The 17,734-nt window shown below is 35.8% G+C and overlaps 1 protein-coding gene across 2 annotated transcripts in view; it reads left to right on the top strand.

Moving 5' to 3' along the window:
• Positions 1 to 17,734, top strand: part of Efr3a (EFR3 homolog A) — an 89,683-nt gene that overhangs the window by 54,178 nt on the left and 17,771 nt on the right. For both annotated transcript variants that reach the window (XM_055626465.1, XM_055626466.1), the window contains 10 exons: positions 1,996 to 2,074; positions 5,760 to 5,895; positions 7,431 to 7,592; positions 9,131 to 9,245; positions 10,483 to 10,534; positions 12,287 to 12,459; positions 12,890 to 12,965; positions 15,695 to 15,856; positions 16,166 to 16,297; positions 17,253 to 17,320. In XM_055626465.1, coding sequence (XP_055482440.1) covers positions 1,996 to 2,074; positions 5,760 to 5,895; positions 7,431 to 7,592; positions 9,131 to 9,245; positions 10,483 to 10,534; positions 12,287 to 12,459; positions 12,890 to 12,965; positions 15,695 to 15,856; positions 16,166 to 16,297; positions 17,253 to 17,320 — 1,155 coding nt within the window. The remainder of the gene's footprint in view (positions 1 to 1,995; positions 2,075 to 5,759; positions 5,896 to 7,430; positions 7,593 to 9,130; positions 9,246 to 10,482; positions 10,535 to 12,286; positions 12,460 to 12,889; positions 12,966 to 15,694; positions 15,857 to 16,165; positions 16,298 to 17,252; positions 17,321 to 17,734) is intronic.

The following is a 17,734-nucleotide window of genomic DNA, read 5'->3' as shown; positions in this document are numbered from 1 at the left end:
TTTCTTTCTTTCTTTCTTTCTTTCTTTCTTTCTTTCTTTCTTTCTTTTCTCTCTCTCCTTCTTTCTTTTCATATATTACATCCTGACCACACTTTACCCTCCCTCTTCTCCTTCTAGTCCCTCCCCATAACCTCCTTTCCCCCAGACCCATTTGTTCTTCATTTTCCCTTCAGAAAGAAAACAGGCTTCCCAGGGATATCAGTGAAACATGGCATAACAAGTTACAATAAGACTAGGTACAAACCGCCATATCAAGGTTGGATGAGACAACCCAGTCGGAGGAAAAGGGTCCCAAGAGCAGGCAAAAGAGTCAGAGACATCCCCTATTTTCACTGTTAGGACTCCCACAAGAACACCAAGCTATACAACCATAACATATATGCAAGGACCTAATCCACATCCATACAGGCTCCCTGATTGTCCATTTAGTCTCTGTGAGCCTCTCTGAGTCCTGGTTAGTTGATTTTGTGGGCCATTTCTTGTGGTCTATCTTGTCCTCTATCTTTCTGACTCTTACAGTCTTGTGCTTTGTTTTCTATCGGGTTCCCCAAGTTTCTCTCACTGTTTGGCTGTGGGTCTCTGCAGCTGCTCCCATCAGTTGCTAGATGAAGCCTTTCTGATGACAGTTGGGCTAGGCTACAGTTTACGAGTATAAAATGGAATTATTATCATATTTATTTATTTATTTGTTTGTCTGTTTGTTTATTTATTTATTTATTTTTGGCCAGTCATGTTTGGTTCTATCTTAGGTCTCTGGGCTATCCAGCCTCTGGTTCCTGGTCCTCCAGTCAGTGTCATGCATGGATTCTCTCCTGTGGCATGGATATCAAGTTGAATCACTTATTAGTTGGCCACTCCCACAAGTTCTGTACCACTGTTGCTCCAGCACATCTTTCAGGCAGGACAAACTGAAGCTTTTGTGTCTGGGTTAATCTCCCAGTTCCACCACTGGAAGGCTTGACTGGTTACAGCAGATGGCCAGTTCAGACTTCATATCCGCCATTATTAGCAGTCTTTGCTAGAGTCACACTCATTCATTTCAGGGAGTTTCCATTGTACTAAGTTTCCACATCGCTCCTGAAATGCCACCCCAATTCCCCTATTCCAGTTTTCTCTCCCAGTACTCTCTCCCTCCACCCTCCTCTTCTCCCACCTCCTATTACCGTCCCTACCTTCCCCCAGTCCATCTTTGAATTCTATTCTATTTCCCACTGCCAGGTAGATTCATGCTTCTCCCTTGAGCTTTTCTTGTTATTATAGTATAGTTATTCTTTACCTTACAGCTGATATCTATTTACAAGTGGGTAAATGCCATGTTTGTCTTTTTAGATGTAGGTTATCTCACTTAGGATGATTTTTTTTAAAAAACATTCCATCTTAATCTCTCGCATAGTTAAACTGGATCTTAGGTGTATGGATAAAATTTCTGGAAAGACTTGGTTCTCATATCTCCCTGAATTCAGAATCCAGACCAAGACAAGCAAAGCTATTGCCAATCTCTTTCTACAGAAGATACCCGTTTTTTTGTTTGTTTGTTTGTTTTTTGCTTGTTTTTAAATTTCTTCTATGTTTGTTTGTTTGTTTGTTTGTTATTTGTCTGGGGGAACCCTGTCTTCTAGGATCCTGAGCAGTGCAGGGAACTGTAGTCTGAGGTGACAGCCTGCCTTTCACAAGTGCTTCCAAAATTTATCTGTGACTTTACACATCTGAAACTCAACACCACAGTGGTGGGCATGAGATGAATAACATATTCAGGAGTTTCTACCGTGTGCTTCTTATAGACTGTATTTTTTTTTTTTTACTGCTTTATTTACATAGGCTAGTATTTGTTAATACTGTATGGCCAAGCTCAACAGTTAGAAATGTGTGTCATAGTTCTGAAAGTGGAACCCTCAGTTTTCTTTTAGATAGTTCTCTGGTTTTTATTTTGTTGATAGTTTTAAAGTAAGATGTGACTAAAACCAAGAATTCTTAATTTCTAATTGTTATTTACAGGCATTTAGATCATCACAAGCTGTGGGATCCTAATGAGTTTGCAGTTCACTGCTTTAAGATTATAATGTATTCTATTCAGGTAAGGTTTAATCAACTGTTTGTTTATTAAATAGGTAATGATCATTCTCTATGGATGAGCATATTATCAGACAAGTGGAAAACTAACATGCAAAGCATGGTTTTTGTTTTGTTTGTGTTTTATGACAGTCTGACTCAGTAGACCTGGCTGTCCCAGAACTTGCTCCCTTAAACTACTACCCTTAAACTACCCTTAAACTCAAAGAGAACCACCTGCCTCTGCCTCTTGAGTGCTGGGATTAAAAGCCTACACCACCACACCTGGTAGAAGGCGTGCTCTTATTTATATTTTTTTCTCATTTACTGCTTATTTTCTTGTTTCAAAGACAAAAAAATATATTTAATAAGAGGATTAAGTAATTTTTTGTGCCACTTTTAATTGGATAGTTATTTAACTCATGCATTTTGTATCTCTATTATACCGGTGGTATTGATTTCATTTGTTATAACTTTTGGTCTTTAGTCTTTATAGAATCTTCTGTGCATTAGCTTCTACAAAGGACCATTTTTGGGTTTTTTTCTTTCTTTTGTTTTGTTTTTTTCTCCTCAAAATCTGAAAAGATTTAGTTAGCTCTTAATTAAAATGTGATTTTACATTCTTCAATTTTAGTTCTTTCACTCTGCATTCTCTTTAATATATTATACTAATTTTAGCAAATCCCTTGTAAGTAGAATAAACTTGGGTCCTAGTTTGCCTAGGATAGCCGTAATGTGTTATTAAGAATATCCTCACACTCAATTACAGAAGTGGCATGGTGAGAAAGTAAATTAAGTATCTACCAGGCAGACTTAGCTGCATGATGATCGTGAAGAGCATGCAGTTTTCCTGTCAAGAAGTTCTGATTCAGGTGGTGGTGGTAGATATTGTTTTGTTGCTGTTGTTAGTAGTGGGGGTGGGTAGAGGGAGAGCGAGAAAGACTTCGATTTCAACATAGCTTTATATAAAGCAAACACTGGCTGAGTTCTTACTTGAGGCTGTAAGGAGGTACCGGTGGCAAGACAGAATGTCAGAAACATCTAGAGATACCTGTGACATTAATAGAAATGGAAGGAACATTGTGCTTTTGAACAAAGTAGCTTGTTTTTAATATTTTTATATAATTTTATTATACTGGTTGCATAAGGCCACTTTTATATACATTAATAAGATATTTCTCCTTTTACAATTCTACTTTCCTTTTTTTGTCCCAAACTACTAGTTAGTCATAGGTAGTATACTTTCATTTTCTTCTCTTCTGTATGTATATGATTTTATGTATATGATGTATATATGTGCATATACAATCTAGGACTTACAGATTACTTACTTCACTTAATATAATTAAGGTACATCCCATTTTATCTATTACCTTTCAAACAAAATAACCTCATTCTTTATGGCTGGAAAAAAATTCCACTGTGTATGTATACCACATTCTTAATATAAAATAACCCACTGCAAAGAAGAGAAAGGAAACCATCTTAGAAACAGGACAGTGGGTCTGTCTAAAGGAAGCAGAGATGGAGATTTGGGGACAGGGGCACTTTGTTCTAGTGCACTGAACTCATTACAATGGGTACAGGATAGGTTTTGAGGGCTGGAGGGAGAGCTCAGTTGATAAGTAGCTGCCATGTAAATGTGAGGACCTGAGTTTGAGCCAAAGAATCTGTGTCAAAAGTCAAGTGCACAGGCTTATAGTCATTACACAGGAGAGGCTGAGCCTGGCAGATCCCAGGGCTTCTGGCCATTTTAGCTGAAACAGTGAGTGACTGCTTCAAAAAGTAAGATGGATGGCATACCTGAGATTTACTTCTGGCCTTCACATTCATACACACATGTGTACATAGACACATAAATATGACACACACACACAGTATAGGTTTGGGGAAATAACAAGAAAAAACAATCTCCATTTAAAAGAGTTCAACCAGGAGTGAAGATGTACATTTCTAATTATATTATATGGGAGCCAGAGGCAGGTGGATATCTGTGAATTTGGTGCCACCCTGGTATATGTATCTAATTTCAGGCCAGCCAGGACCATGAAGGAAGACCCTGTCTCAAAAAAAAAACAAAAACAAAAAAAACAAACAACAACAAAAAACCCAAAATAAAACAAAAAAAGAGGGAGGGCAAGGGATTGAGAGAGAGACAGAAAGAATTAAGTGGAGTTAAATGTTTACTGTTAGTGATCAAATCATGTATATGTTATAAAATTGTCTCCCTAAGTAGTGAATCCTCTGCTTTAAATTTTGTCAGTTATACACTCATAGTATTTTCCTTTTGACACTGGCTTGTGATTATACAGGCTTTGACTAGAGCACTGTTAAGGTAGCTATAGTAAGAGGAGTACTATACCTTTCATAATTGATTTTTCACTTTCTGTCCTATTGTCAAATTACAAGAGTAAAATATTAAGTGTTGCTCATGAAATTGTTTAAAAGTGTAAAGAGATTAAAATTTCTCATAAATCTTTTGGGTGCCAGTGCTTAATATGTAGTTTCTATAGCTTTAATCATCCTTGCTTTTAAAATATTTATTTATTTATTTATGTGAGTATGTGTGTGTGAGTATTGAAGGTGGGCACGTGTATGCCAATGACATGCATATAGAGGACAGAGAAGAACTCTCAAGAATTAGTTCTTATCTTTCAGTTGTTGAGGCAGGATCCATCTCTCTGTCTCTATGTGTCTCTCTTCCCTCCCCCTCTCTGTTTTTAAAAATTATTTTTACTTTATGCTTATGAGTGTTTTGCCTCCATTCATGTATGTTTACCATATGCATGTCCAATGTCCACAGAATCCAGAAGTAGACGTCAGATCTTTTGGAACTAGAGTTATAAACAGTTGTGAGCTGCCATGTGCATGTTGGGACCCAAACCCTGAGTCCTTTAGAACAGCAGTGAGTGCTCTTGACCCCTGATCCATCTCTTTAGCTACTCACCAAGTTAAATACAGGATTTGGTAATTTATTTTCTTTAGGATGTCTTAAATAGCTTCAGTATCACTGTTTATTCTTTAAAGAGATGGTTTTTGCTAGACATGTGTTATAAATACCAGCCCTTTATAAGGAGTTGTAAAGTGCCACGTGTCTTTCCATTTCTAGGGTGTTGTAGTAAATTTAAAAAATTGTTATTGGGCTATATTGTATTTATTATTAGCCCTAAGATTATTACAGAGGTCTGGTATCACAAATAATAAGACATAGACACCTGTTAAATTTTATAATTGCCTTATTTACCTATTACCTACACTATCTCAATACCCTCACCATCCTTCTCCCAGCCCCCATCCAATGCCTTCTATTGTGTCCTCATCTGAACTATCTTTTATCCACAATCTTATAAATACTTGCTTTTATTCTGCATCTGGGCCTTTCCATGCTATTGTTGGAGTCCTTCCTCCTGGCCCATGAGGTTTTTTTTTCCTCTACTTAACCCATCATGGTGTCTTCCTTCCTTCCTCTCTTCCCATCAGTCTCTCTCCTGTGATTCCTCTGCCCTCTCCAAGCCCAGGAACCTTAGTTAGCCACACCTACCTTAATCTGTCCTTCCCAATCAGGTATGTCTTAGGCAGGTTTATAAAACAAGGATATTCTTAACCAGATCTTGGGGGCCAGTAACAGGCATCAGACCAACCTCCAACATTAGGGATATACCATGTGCATTTACTTACTCACACATCTTTGTGTTATTTGTTTCCTTTAGGCTCAGTATTCTCACCATGTGATCCAGGAAATTCTTGGACACCTTGATGCTCGAAAGAAGGATTCTCCACGGGTGCGAGCAGGTATCATTCAGGTTCTATTAGAGGCTGTCGCTATTGCTGCTAAAGGTTCCATAGGTGAGTACCAATAAAACACAAAAAGAATATTAAAAGTACAAAGTTTTCCCTGTATTTGTATACAATGTACCCTTTAAGGTCTATCCACACATTTTCATAGGTCCTATAATTTGATGCATGTGATCAGTCTTTCCTTCTTTTTCTCTTCCCTCATTCATTTACTACTTCTTGTAATTCTTTTAATAAAGTTTTAGGTTATGGCTTTGTGTACTGAACATTGTATAAATGCTGATTTACAAAGTGATACAAATTGTGCTCAATTAAACATTCCTTTTTCTTTCTCTCTCTGTCTTTTTTTTTTTTTTTTTAATGATACTGAGTATTCAGGCAAGGGCCTTGCAATCCTAGACAAGTGTTCTACTGAGACACATATTCCAGCTTTTTACAGTTTTTATTTTGAAATAACAACTTACTAAACATTCCACGCTGGCCTTGAACTCACTTTGTCGTTCTTACACTTGAAACCATCCTACCTTAGCCTCCTGGGAAGACTGGGATTTCTGGTCTGCACTGCCAAACCTGGTTCAAAATTCCTAGTCCAAAAGTCCAGAATCTGAAATGCTTCAATGTAGGAACATACTGAGTTCTGACATGATGCTGAAAGTAGACCACAATTGTTTTGGTGCAGGGACACTAAAAATCGTCTTATGTGTGAGGAGTATAGGAAACACTGATAAATTTGTGTTTTAGGGTTGATTTTGGTGTTTGTTTTGGATTCTGTCTCTATGTATATATAGGTATTACCAACACACACAGAAACATATACACATATACATATATGCAAACATTACTAAATCTCAAACATTTGTGACCCCAGCCATTTTGGTAAAGGACTTCTTTCATGTGTAGTGTACTTAGACTATTCTACCTAATTCTGTACTATACAGACACTCTGATCACATGTCGCCTGAGATGGCCAGGGATCAGAAAACTGCAGGAATGTGGATTAGCAAAAGCAGGATAGTCTGTAGTTCATTTTCCTAGAATGTGTGGGAGAAACAAGAGAAGTATCTTTAAAGTCACTGTGCAAGCAAGTCATTCTGCAGTTCTCAAGAGCTATCAAGATTGACTAGAGATGTGCTGCAAAGTGTGGGGTTGGCTTAAAAGAAGTGCCATCATTGCTTAGGTGTGAGGGAAAGACCTCGTCCTTGGTCAGCATGCCTGGGAAGCTGGCCAATTGCAAGGTAACAAAGGAAAGAGAGCAAAGTCAAAGATCTTGATATTTCATGCACATGTGATTAAGGAAAGGAGGGACTGTGATGGAGGTATGGAAGCTAGAGGGAGAATCTGGTGATGGTTTTATTACCCAAAATTGAAGTAGAAACCTTGCTTTGATTTGTTGTTTAGTTAGACAACTCAGAAAAATAAACTAGATATCTCATAAATAAATAAATAAACTAAATAAATAAACTAAATAAATCTCATAAACAACAACAACTAGTATTGTTGACAGAAAAAGAAAATGACTAAGGTCTGCTGAGAAGTTTGAGGGTTGATTTTGGGTGTAAGAGCTCACAGATGTTCTGTTGTCACAGGACCAACAGTATTGGAAGTCTTCAACACTCTGCTGAAGCACCTGCGATTCAGTGTGGAATTGGAAGCCAATGACTCCCAGAGGGGATCTGTAGGCAGTGTCACCTCAAGCTGTAAAGACAATGATGAGAAGATTGTGCAGAATGCTGTCATCCAGACTATAGGTTTGTGATTCAGTTCTCAAGCCATGGTGATATAAGATGCTGTCACATAGGCTACCTGGCTTGTGCAGTGCCTTTGTCAGAGTGCAGAAATTTCTTTAAACACATATCTAACTATTGTGTGTTTGAAGAAATGGTGAGCTTGTGTTGGCCATAAGAACACTGTCCTTTACCTGTTTGCACCTGTTGTTGACATTTGATGCTAATTCTTTCATTTGTTTTAACACTCCTCCATCTCTCCATGTATACATGTGTATATGCTTTTTTATGAATATGTGTATAAGAAAACATGCATACATGTAGTGTTAAAAGTAAATTTATAATATGTTGCATACATCGTGGCTTTTACCATTAAATATTTTTTATTGAAAAAAATTATCATACAGTATATTCTGCTTTTGGTTTCCACCACCACCTCCTCTCAGATCTTTCCCACCCATTTAACTCCATGTCCTTTCTCTTTCTTTTTAGAAAGCCAACAGGCAAACAAACAAAAAACAAGAATTTTTGAAAAAAAAAACACAAAAATATGCATACACACATAAACACACAAAACAACCCACAAAAATACAACATCTGAAATCATAATATACAGACAAAAGGCCAATAGGACAAAAAAATGCCCAAACAAAGCAATAAGTATCAGAGTCTACACAGATACCACTGCGTTTGTGTTGGCTATCTACTGCTGGGCATCGGGCCTGCCCTTAAGTGTGGTTAATATACCCAGTGAGCCCCCACTGAAGAAAACTAATCTTAACTTTACCAATAAATTTCTAAGTAAGTTTTTCCACACAGCAAAGGTGTTTGTTTGTTTTGTTTTATGAAACCAAGTTTTCAAAACTGGTAAACATCACTATTATTTGAGAGGAAACTAAAGAGGGACCTAGGCTCAGAAGGTTATTGTGGAATTCTGTTCCTTGGGGTTCACCTGAGATACTGTACAGATGGATATTACTCTGCATATGGAGTAGTGCTAACATCATTAGATGCTGGGAGTTTATAGTATACAGTTTGGGGGTTGAGTTATTTCTGGTGTATTCCAGACATGGGTAATTGCTGATTTAGTAGCATAGGAATTTAGGTTTACCATCTGCAAATAAGAGTTTCCTAAAAACTACTAGCAGAAGTTTAACTAAATATTTATATTATACATTATGTTAGATAGTGGAAATTTTAATTGATTTAATGTTATATGTAGCTTGAACACAGTCATTGTTTTAATCTACTGGAAGCTTTGTTTAAAAATACAACTTTGTGGGATGGAGAGATGGCTCAGGGGTTAAGAACATTGACTATTGTTCCAAAGTACCCAGGTTCAATTCCTAGCATCCACATGGAGGATAACAACCATGTGTATGTAACTTCAGATGTCCTCCTCGGCCACCTTGTATCCAAAGCATACAAGTGGTACCCAGACATATATGTAGGCAGGATGTCTAAATACCTAAAATATAATAAAATAATTTAAAAATAGTTTTGAGTTATATGGAAAAATTACCACTTCTCAATCTATGAAATTTGTCTTCATGTGTTTACAGGCTTTTTTGGAAGTAACTTACCAGACTATCAGAGATCAGAGATCATGATGTTCATCATGGGGAAAGTGCCTGTTTTTGGAACATCCACTCATACTTTGGATATCAGTCAACTAGGGTATGTTCTCAGACTGGAAATGAAGTCAATATTAGATTACATTTTTTTTAACTCAAGAAAATGATAGTGTTCTGAAATATTAGTAATACAAAGCAACAGTGTTTTCTTTTGGTAGTATAGCATTAAGGTATTAAATCAACACCTTTCATTTTTTAACTTAGAAATTCTTAGGTGTTTTTGTTTTTTTGGTTTTGGTTTTCTTTTTTTTTTTTTTTTTTTTCTTCTTGTATTGATGGAATGGAAGATGCATTTGGCCTCTCCATTGTGTGTCTGCACATACCATACGAGGGATGGAATTTAAACTTCCTGAAATCTTAAAACATTGTTAATGAATCAGGAATATTGGCTTGGGAGGTGAATTATCCCTCTTTATAGATTTGATATGGTAATATAGCTAAACCTTAGCTAATGTGTTAAAATAATCTCATTATGCCTTATAAATATACGTAACTATGGGTTTTCGTAAGAAACATTCTTTAAACTTTTAAGGAGATGGAAATTCTATCAGATTTGATCACTGTGTATTTATACTTGCATAGCATGCTTACAGTCCATGGATCCATATAGTCAGTTAAGTTTTAAAAAACACTGTCAGCTGGAGAAAATTGGATAGGATTACTAGTATTGTGGGTTAACATGTTTCCTTAACAAGTGGGTAAGAATGATGCCTGAAAGAAAGAATAAATAGAGAGATGGTTATTGTTGGCACAAAGATTAAAAATCAACTAAGGAAATTCTATTCTTACAAAAGTTATTACAGTTCTGTCTTTTTATGGGGAATAAGATAAGAATGTAACACGTGTGCAATGTATGATGTTAAAATAGATCAAAGTAGCATTCTATCTCTTTTTAATAACTGTATTGTAGTGTTCATGAAGGACAGTTGGTATTTCCACATGCCCCTGGATCACTTGTCTTGTACTTGGAGGATTTAATCTTCATATCAGTACATCAGTTTGTGTTCTTGAAGACCCAATAACTTGATTTGGTGTTTAAATTTTTTACATATATCTATTTTAATTCATATAAATTTATTTAGTGTAGAAAGTTAATTCATATAAATATATTTTAGTGTATAAATTTATTTTAGTGTAATTTTATAAGCAATCATAAAAATAAGTAAAATCTATTTAGCCAGTAAGAATAATGTTTTAAAATCAGAAAAAGGTATTTTATGTAGCTGAAGGTAATATAAATGTAAATTAGTATTAGTAACACAATACTTTGTGTGTTTCAGGGATTTGGGAACCAGGAGGATTCAGATAATGTTGCTGAGGTCTTTGCTTATGGTAAGAAGTCTTAATAGAAGTGAGGGGCATACCCCTTAAATTGCTGACAAGAGTGGCATCACTGCCAGCTTTCTTCTTTCGGTCCGCAGTAAGAGACTGGCTGGTTGTTACTGTGTTACTTGAATATCTCTCCCATCTTCTCACTATTCAGTGTTCAGCTGTTCTGTCATTTTATTTTGATCTTCATTATGATCAGGTTTACAGATGACAGAAACAACTTTCATTTTGTAGGTAGAGATACCCACTCTGCTCAAATGAGTTAAATGGATAGAATTAAAGAGGTCCAAAGTTACTGAGCCAGAGACTGGAATTCAGATGAAAATCCATAGTGCCTTCTACATACTGTGCATAATGGCTTCTTTTTGACAGTATTTGTTGTTTTAAATTTAGAGTGGCAGTAAATAACAAAATAGGAAAAAAAAAACAAAGGTCCTCTGTTTACTGGATGATAAATACAATTTTTTCTTTCTTAGATTTTAATTAAAATGTAGTTGCATAATTTCCCACCCTCCCTCAAACTTCTCCTTCCCCCCTTGCTTTTCACATTTATGGGCTCTTATTCTTTAATTATTATTGTTACATATATATGTAAAATGAATGAATAAATGGAATTTACTGAGTCCATTTATTGTTGCTCATATGTATGTTTTAGGGGTGACAGTTTAGTGGCCTCATCTCTGGGAAAGATTAATTCTCCCTCTTTCAGCAGACTCTAACTCTCTGTAGCTTTTCATCTAGGGAGTGGGTCTTTGTGAGATTTCCTCCGTCCATGTTGACATGTCAGCTGCTGTTGCCATTGTTCAGATCTTGATTGAGATAGACCATTTTCATTTACCTCCTCACATCATGTCAAGGACAAAGCAGTTACTGATTCTTCCAACTCGTGTCTTTGAAGTTCATTCGAGAGACCTTTTTAAATGTGTGGTATTATATCCCATGTTTCATGCTTAGGCACAGAAGAATCTTCTCTGGTTTCAGTTTTAGTTCTCTTCCTGGTGATTGTTATATAAGATTTTGAATCCAGCTGAAGTGATATTTATCAGTCCTTTCCCATGTGTCTTTTTTATTTATTGTATCTTGCTTAAAAACATGTTCATATTCTGATAACACAAACACTGGTATTTCAGTTTCCTTATAAATTTTTTTCTTAAGATTTGGCTCTAATTCTTTGTAGAAAACAATTTCTGTAGATATTAATATACCACCATGCTTCTCATCCTAATTATACTAGTCAGCTTTGTGAATTCTTCTGTGGCGTAGTTTCTAAATGTTTCATAGCACTTGATTATATTCTTCTTCAAAGTTTGAAAATTGGAAGAAGTTTAAATTATCGTGAATGTCAAATATGGTAACAAAAACAATTTTCCAAAATGAAAATACGTCCTATTTCCCAGTGGCTTCCTTTAAAACAACAGTTTGCAGGTTCAGATTTTGCTGTTTTCCACCTGCTCTCCCTGTATTTGTTTCATGACCCTTGCATGACCATTGTCAGGACAGAGTGCACAGATATGCAGAGCTTACAGTTGAGCCTGCACATGGGATCACATACCAGATGTGTGAGGTTCATCTTATTCTTGTTACAAATAATGCTCTTAAAATTCTTGCATCTTCACTATCTTACAGCTTTCCTTTATATATTTCTTTAGCTTGTTCCCATAGTTTTTATTTCCCTGAATTTGTGGTTAAAAAGAGTAATGTGAAATTTTTGCCCAAGGGCTAATGAAAACATTGTTGATTTTTCTCTGTAATCAGGTGACTTCTGGATACAAAGCCAAGACAATTGTTACTGCATTGCCTGGGTCATTTCTGGACCCTCTGTTATCGCCATCCCTCATGGAAGACTATGAGCTGAGGCAGCTAGTCTTGGAAGTAATGCACAACCTAATGGATCGCCATGACAACAGGGCAAAGCTTCGTGGCATCAGGTGACTCACCATGTCTGGATGTACTTCTTGAGAGCTTTCAGTTTTCTCAGTGTGTTGAGATCTGTTTTTGTGATGGAGGGGGTGTTCTTTTATTGTTGTCAAAATGATTTATTAATGTGTTTTAAAATTATGTGTTGGAGTGTCATTCAGTGTACTCTCTAGAGGGGAATATGGCAATTACTACTTGCACGGATTAAGAAATGGTTTTATTTTACTTTTGCTTTAAGCCTAAGAATGACACTATGAACGAAAATGATATAATTCTTAGTTAAGTGTGAAAATCAAGTAATATCATTTTATATAAACATTGAAACTATTTGTAGATGTGTCACCATTCAAATTCTTGCATTCAAATATAATTCTCCAGAAAATAGAAGTTATTATAGCCAAATGTGCTAGCCATTAAAAATGACTGATATATTGTTTTTAGAATAATACCAGATGTGGCTGACTTGAAGATAAAAAGAGAGAAAATCTGTAGACAGGATACAAGCTTCATGAAAAAGGTGAGGTCACTGCTTAAAGAATGTGAAATGGACCTGAGAGCCCTTTAAATTGTCAGGTAATTTTATAATCTGTGGGTTTAAATGAAGCCATCACATGTAGAGTAGAAGACCTCTCACTGCCAGCTCCAGCCTTTCTCATAACTACAGTCCCAGCTGTGACTCCTCAAGGCCATGTTTAGACCTAGGGTTTCTAAGCTATATACAGTTGTTTTGAATTTCTTCATTTGAGGGCAGCGTATTCCCATAATTCCGTGCCATCCGTGTAAACCAAAACAAGCATACTGGTTTTACTTTAGCAGCTCTTGTATGGACAGCTTGAAGTTGGATAACCTAGTGAATGGATAACTGCACTGGGTGTTTGCTGTTTTTTAGTCATTATTCTGTGTACTGTTTAGGAAATGAGTTAGGCAGAATGTTTGCCTTTAACATAGGTGAAATAGGAAACTGGTGTCTTGTAAATTGACCAAGCTTCTTTTGTAGTTACTAGCCATCCAAAGCAGGACATTTGGCCCTATCACCATCTTTAATGGTGCTGTATCTGTCAATATGTTGGTGCTGTGCTTCAAACTATTATTAATTACTTATTAATCAATCGGATTCTTTCAATAAAGTTAATTCTTTTGAGTTTGTCTTTGTATATTCACTGGAAATAGGGAAATCAGGTTTTCCTCATTCTATTTTTTTTTGGTTTTGAGTATTTCTTAATAGTACCCATTTATCAAAAGTTGTCCCCAATAACTAAGGCACTTTTAAACCATAAATAAATTTTGAAAACTCAAGTGATAACTAATTTGGAGAATTTTTTTTAGAGTGTATGATGGCCATAAACACACTTAAACACTGAAACTGCATTTTTTTTACTGTGTAACAATAGTAGAAAAATGCTTGCTTCTGTGGATGATCAGACTGGTCTAGTTTTTTAAAGATGTTCTGTGACAGTTGTGCTTTTATTTAAAGATTTTAAAATGACTTATCTGTAGGCTCTTTTTTCTTTTTTTTTTTTTTTAGTATTTCATACACAAGTGCTATATTTATATCATTTCCATCCTCCCCTTTCCTGCTTCAATTCATACTATTCCTTCTTCTCCCTCATGAGTTCATAGGCTTAATTATTATTATTGCATGCATACACATGAGTACATGAAAATACAGCCTACTGAGTTTATTTATTGTAAACCATTCTTTTGTTTTGTTTTTTTTGGTTTTTTTTTCTTTATTAATTACACTTTATTCACTTTGTATCCCCCCTGTGGTTCGCTCCCTCCTCCCATCCCACTCCCTCCCTTCCTCCACCCTCTGCATGCATGCCCCTCCCCAAGTCCACTGATAGGGGAAGACTTCTTTTCCTTCCTTCTGATCCTAGTCAATTAGGTCTCATCAGGAATGGCTGCATTGTCTTCTTCTGTGGCCTGATAATGCTCTTCCCCCCTCACGGGGAGGTAATTAAAGAGCAGGCCAATCAGTTCATGTCAGAGACAGTTTCTGTTCCTATTACAATGGAACCCACTTGGATACTGAACTGCCATGGGCTACATCTGTGTAGGAGTCTTAGTTTATCTCCATGCATAGTCCTTGGTTGGAGTATCAGTCTCAGGAAAGACCCCTGTGCTCAGATTTTTTGTTTCTGTTTCTCTCCTTGTGGAGTTCCTGTCCTTTCCAAATCTTACTGTTTCCCACTTCTTTCATAAGATTCCCTGCACTCTGTAAACCATTCTTAATTGTATCTAGTTTAGAAACAATCTGTTCATATCTTTTCTTTTTTGAAATTTTGATCATTCGTCACACTTTTTCATTTACTTTTCAATTCATTTTGATTGGCTTTCATGTGATAACCTTAACTGGCAATTTACAGAAAATTTCTACAAAAATATAAAAAGCAAAACTCTGTTCTACATCTCTGTGTGGAAAAGAAACAAACTCGTCAGCATGCACAGTGCTTACCAACAGTGTTGTGTGTTTCAGCATGAGCACCTTACAGCACTACTTAGCCTAGGAGAGTCCAGCCCAGGCTCCTAGAGCATCTTAGACATGGACTAGTCATGGAAGCCTTAGCCCTTAAACTGGGAAGCATTTTTTTTTTCATCTCCCATTCTTCCTGAGGCCATTCCATTTCCTACCAAATCCCACCCATAGTTTTTCACCTTTTAAATTGCTCATGTTAATTCAGGAAAAAAATAGTTTATTATGAACTATAAATGCATATGCATTGTTATTTTACTTAACTTTTAATGTGCACAACGATATAACAGAAGCATACCTTGTGCCCTCTTTGCGTTAGTTCATACTTTTAGAGGGACTCACTGTTCAGACTTTATATATTATTTAGTTTTGTCAGTTTTTTGTATGTTGAATGAAAAAAGCCATAAATCATACGTTCTTTTATATTTAATTTTTGTTCAGTTTAGTGATGTTGCAGTGAAATTCACCTTAAGTGTAATGGTGATATTACAATATGAGTAGTATAAGATAATGCAAGTTACGTATTTGTTGGCTGACATTTAGGTTGGTTAACCACTGGGATGCCATAAATAATGTTGCTGTAACTACACTTGCAATTGCATTATGCTGGGCAATTTCCATTTCTTCGCGGCAGCCCATAGCAAGAATTCCTGATTAATACTTTAAATGATGCAAATTCACTAAGAGAACACCAGTTTGCTTTGTGTAGTCATTTCTTTTGTGTATGTTACACTGTTAACATACAAAATTATCTTTTCTGTATCTTTCAGAATGGGCAACAGCTATATAGGCACATATATCTGGGCTGCAAAGAGGAAGACAACGTTCAGAAAAACTATGAGCTCCTTTATACATCTCTGGCTCTTATAACTATAGAACTAGCCAATGAAGAGGTGGTTATTGACCTAATTCGATTGGCCATTGCTTTACAGGTATGCTTTTATAACGTTCTACTTATAAAAGGGAAATTATTTTTAGTGAAGTAAATATCACTTACTTAGTCATGAAATAATTATCACATATGAGGCACTGTTCAGTTGGGGTTGAGTGCTATATAATAAAAAGGCAACATGCAGTATTCATGCAGGTGTGCATGCGCGCGTGCACACACACACAAACACACACACCATGTATTATTCTCGGCTATCTAGACAGCTTCCAGTTTCCCAGTATAATCATAGAGAATATACTGATGGAATGTGAAAACTTGATCTTTCAAATGTGTTTGTTTTGTCCTGAAGGACAGCGCAATTATCAATGAAGATAACTTGCCAATGTTTCATCGTTGTGGGATCATGGCACTCGTTGCAGCATATCTCAACTTTGTGAGTCAGATGATAGCTGTTCCAGCATTCTGCCAGCATGTTAGCAAGGTAAGAGGCTTAGAAAAGTTCTTAAACCTTGTATTGTATAAAACCTGCTAATTTCTGAATAATCATTATGTAGGTAGGTAGATATATAGATAAATAGATAGATAGATTGATAGGTGATAGATAGAATCTGCAAAAATATGAGGTTCTAAATAAAAAGTACAGTTAATATTTTCATGTTTTGGTTGTTATAGTTTTTAAGGTTGTTGAATAATACAGAGTATTTTCCTCTCTTCCATTGAGCCATTGTGAATCTTGTCAACTTAAGTTTTCTTCAGTTATTTTGTTTTTATTTGTACAGTCTGAGGTAGACCTGGAGTTGAATGATTAATGTGCCTCTTTAAATTTTATCATCTTTCAGCAATGTTTAACTCTATTTAGTGGTCTGACGTGATTTTGTATATATTTCAGACATGCCACCATTGAAAGTTTTTCTCCAAGAACCCCATTTTATGAGAACTTGAAGCACATTTTTTTTCTTTTTTTTTTGCTAAAATTTATGTTTTTGGTACATTTTAAGAAGCAAAACTCCTTCATTCATTTAAAACTCATTTGCATATTTGAGGCGTGTGTATTGTTAAAGTGGATTGGCTCCTTGAGGGAGCCGCTCTTCTCAGGGCACTCAGCTGTGAACAGCTACTGAGCATGCAGAAGGGCAGGAGCTTGTGAAGGGATTTCTAAAATAGATCTGTGTTGTTCTGTTGTTTTGAGAAAATATGTGCTCCATTTCTTCATAGTATGTTTTATAACTGTTATACATTGTTCTTTATTTCATATATTTTATTATCAAACTTTTGATAGCTGCTGAATCTTTAGTATTATGTGAAAAGTAGACTCGTAGTGCTTAAAAGTACTTTTTAATTTTGTTTTTAGTTATTTTGTAAATGTTCACTGCAAAGTCCTAAGATGTGAGATTTTCAATTTCAGTTTTGTTTTGTATTTGTTTGTTTGTTTTCAGGTTATTGAAACTCGGACTATGGAAGCCCCTTATTTTCTACCAGAGCATATTTTCAGAGATAAGTGCATGTATGTGAATTCTTTATATTTGAAGGAAAGGCTGGCTACAAACACCCAGTTTATAATAATTACAAAGGAGTAACTATTGTTCTAGGTTTATTATCATAATTGTCTTATTTCTGTAATTTAATTCATATAATCTTTTCCCTTACATTTAAAGTACTTTTACTCTATAGATGAAGATATGCGTATAGTCCTGAAATTACAAAGTTTATCCCACTTTGTAAAATGTAATATATTTCCTAATTATGGCATTGTTTTGGTGTGTGTTCTCATGTAAATGAATACTCCTGTAAGAGTACAATATTCTTGTTGAAGATTTTCAATAACATAACAAAATTGTGGGACAGAAACAAAAGCAAATTCATGTTATACCTCCTTCCTGTGTCCACAGGGGGGAAATGCATAACACTTTGCACATTT

The sequence above is a fragment of the Psammomys obesus genome, unplaced genomic scaffold (genome assembly GCF_907164565.1).
Source record: "Psammomys obesus unplaced genomic scaffold, mPsaObe1.curated_primary_1811, whole genome shotgun sequence".
NCBI classification, from domain to species: domain Eukaryota; kingdom Metazoa; phylum Chordata; class Mammalia; order Rodentia; family Muridae; genus Psammomys; species Psammomys obesus.
The sequence above is the reverse complement of the archived record's forward strand: the minus strand, read 5'-3'. Positions and strand labels throughout refer to the sequence as shown.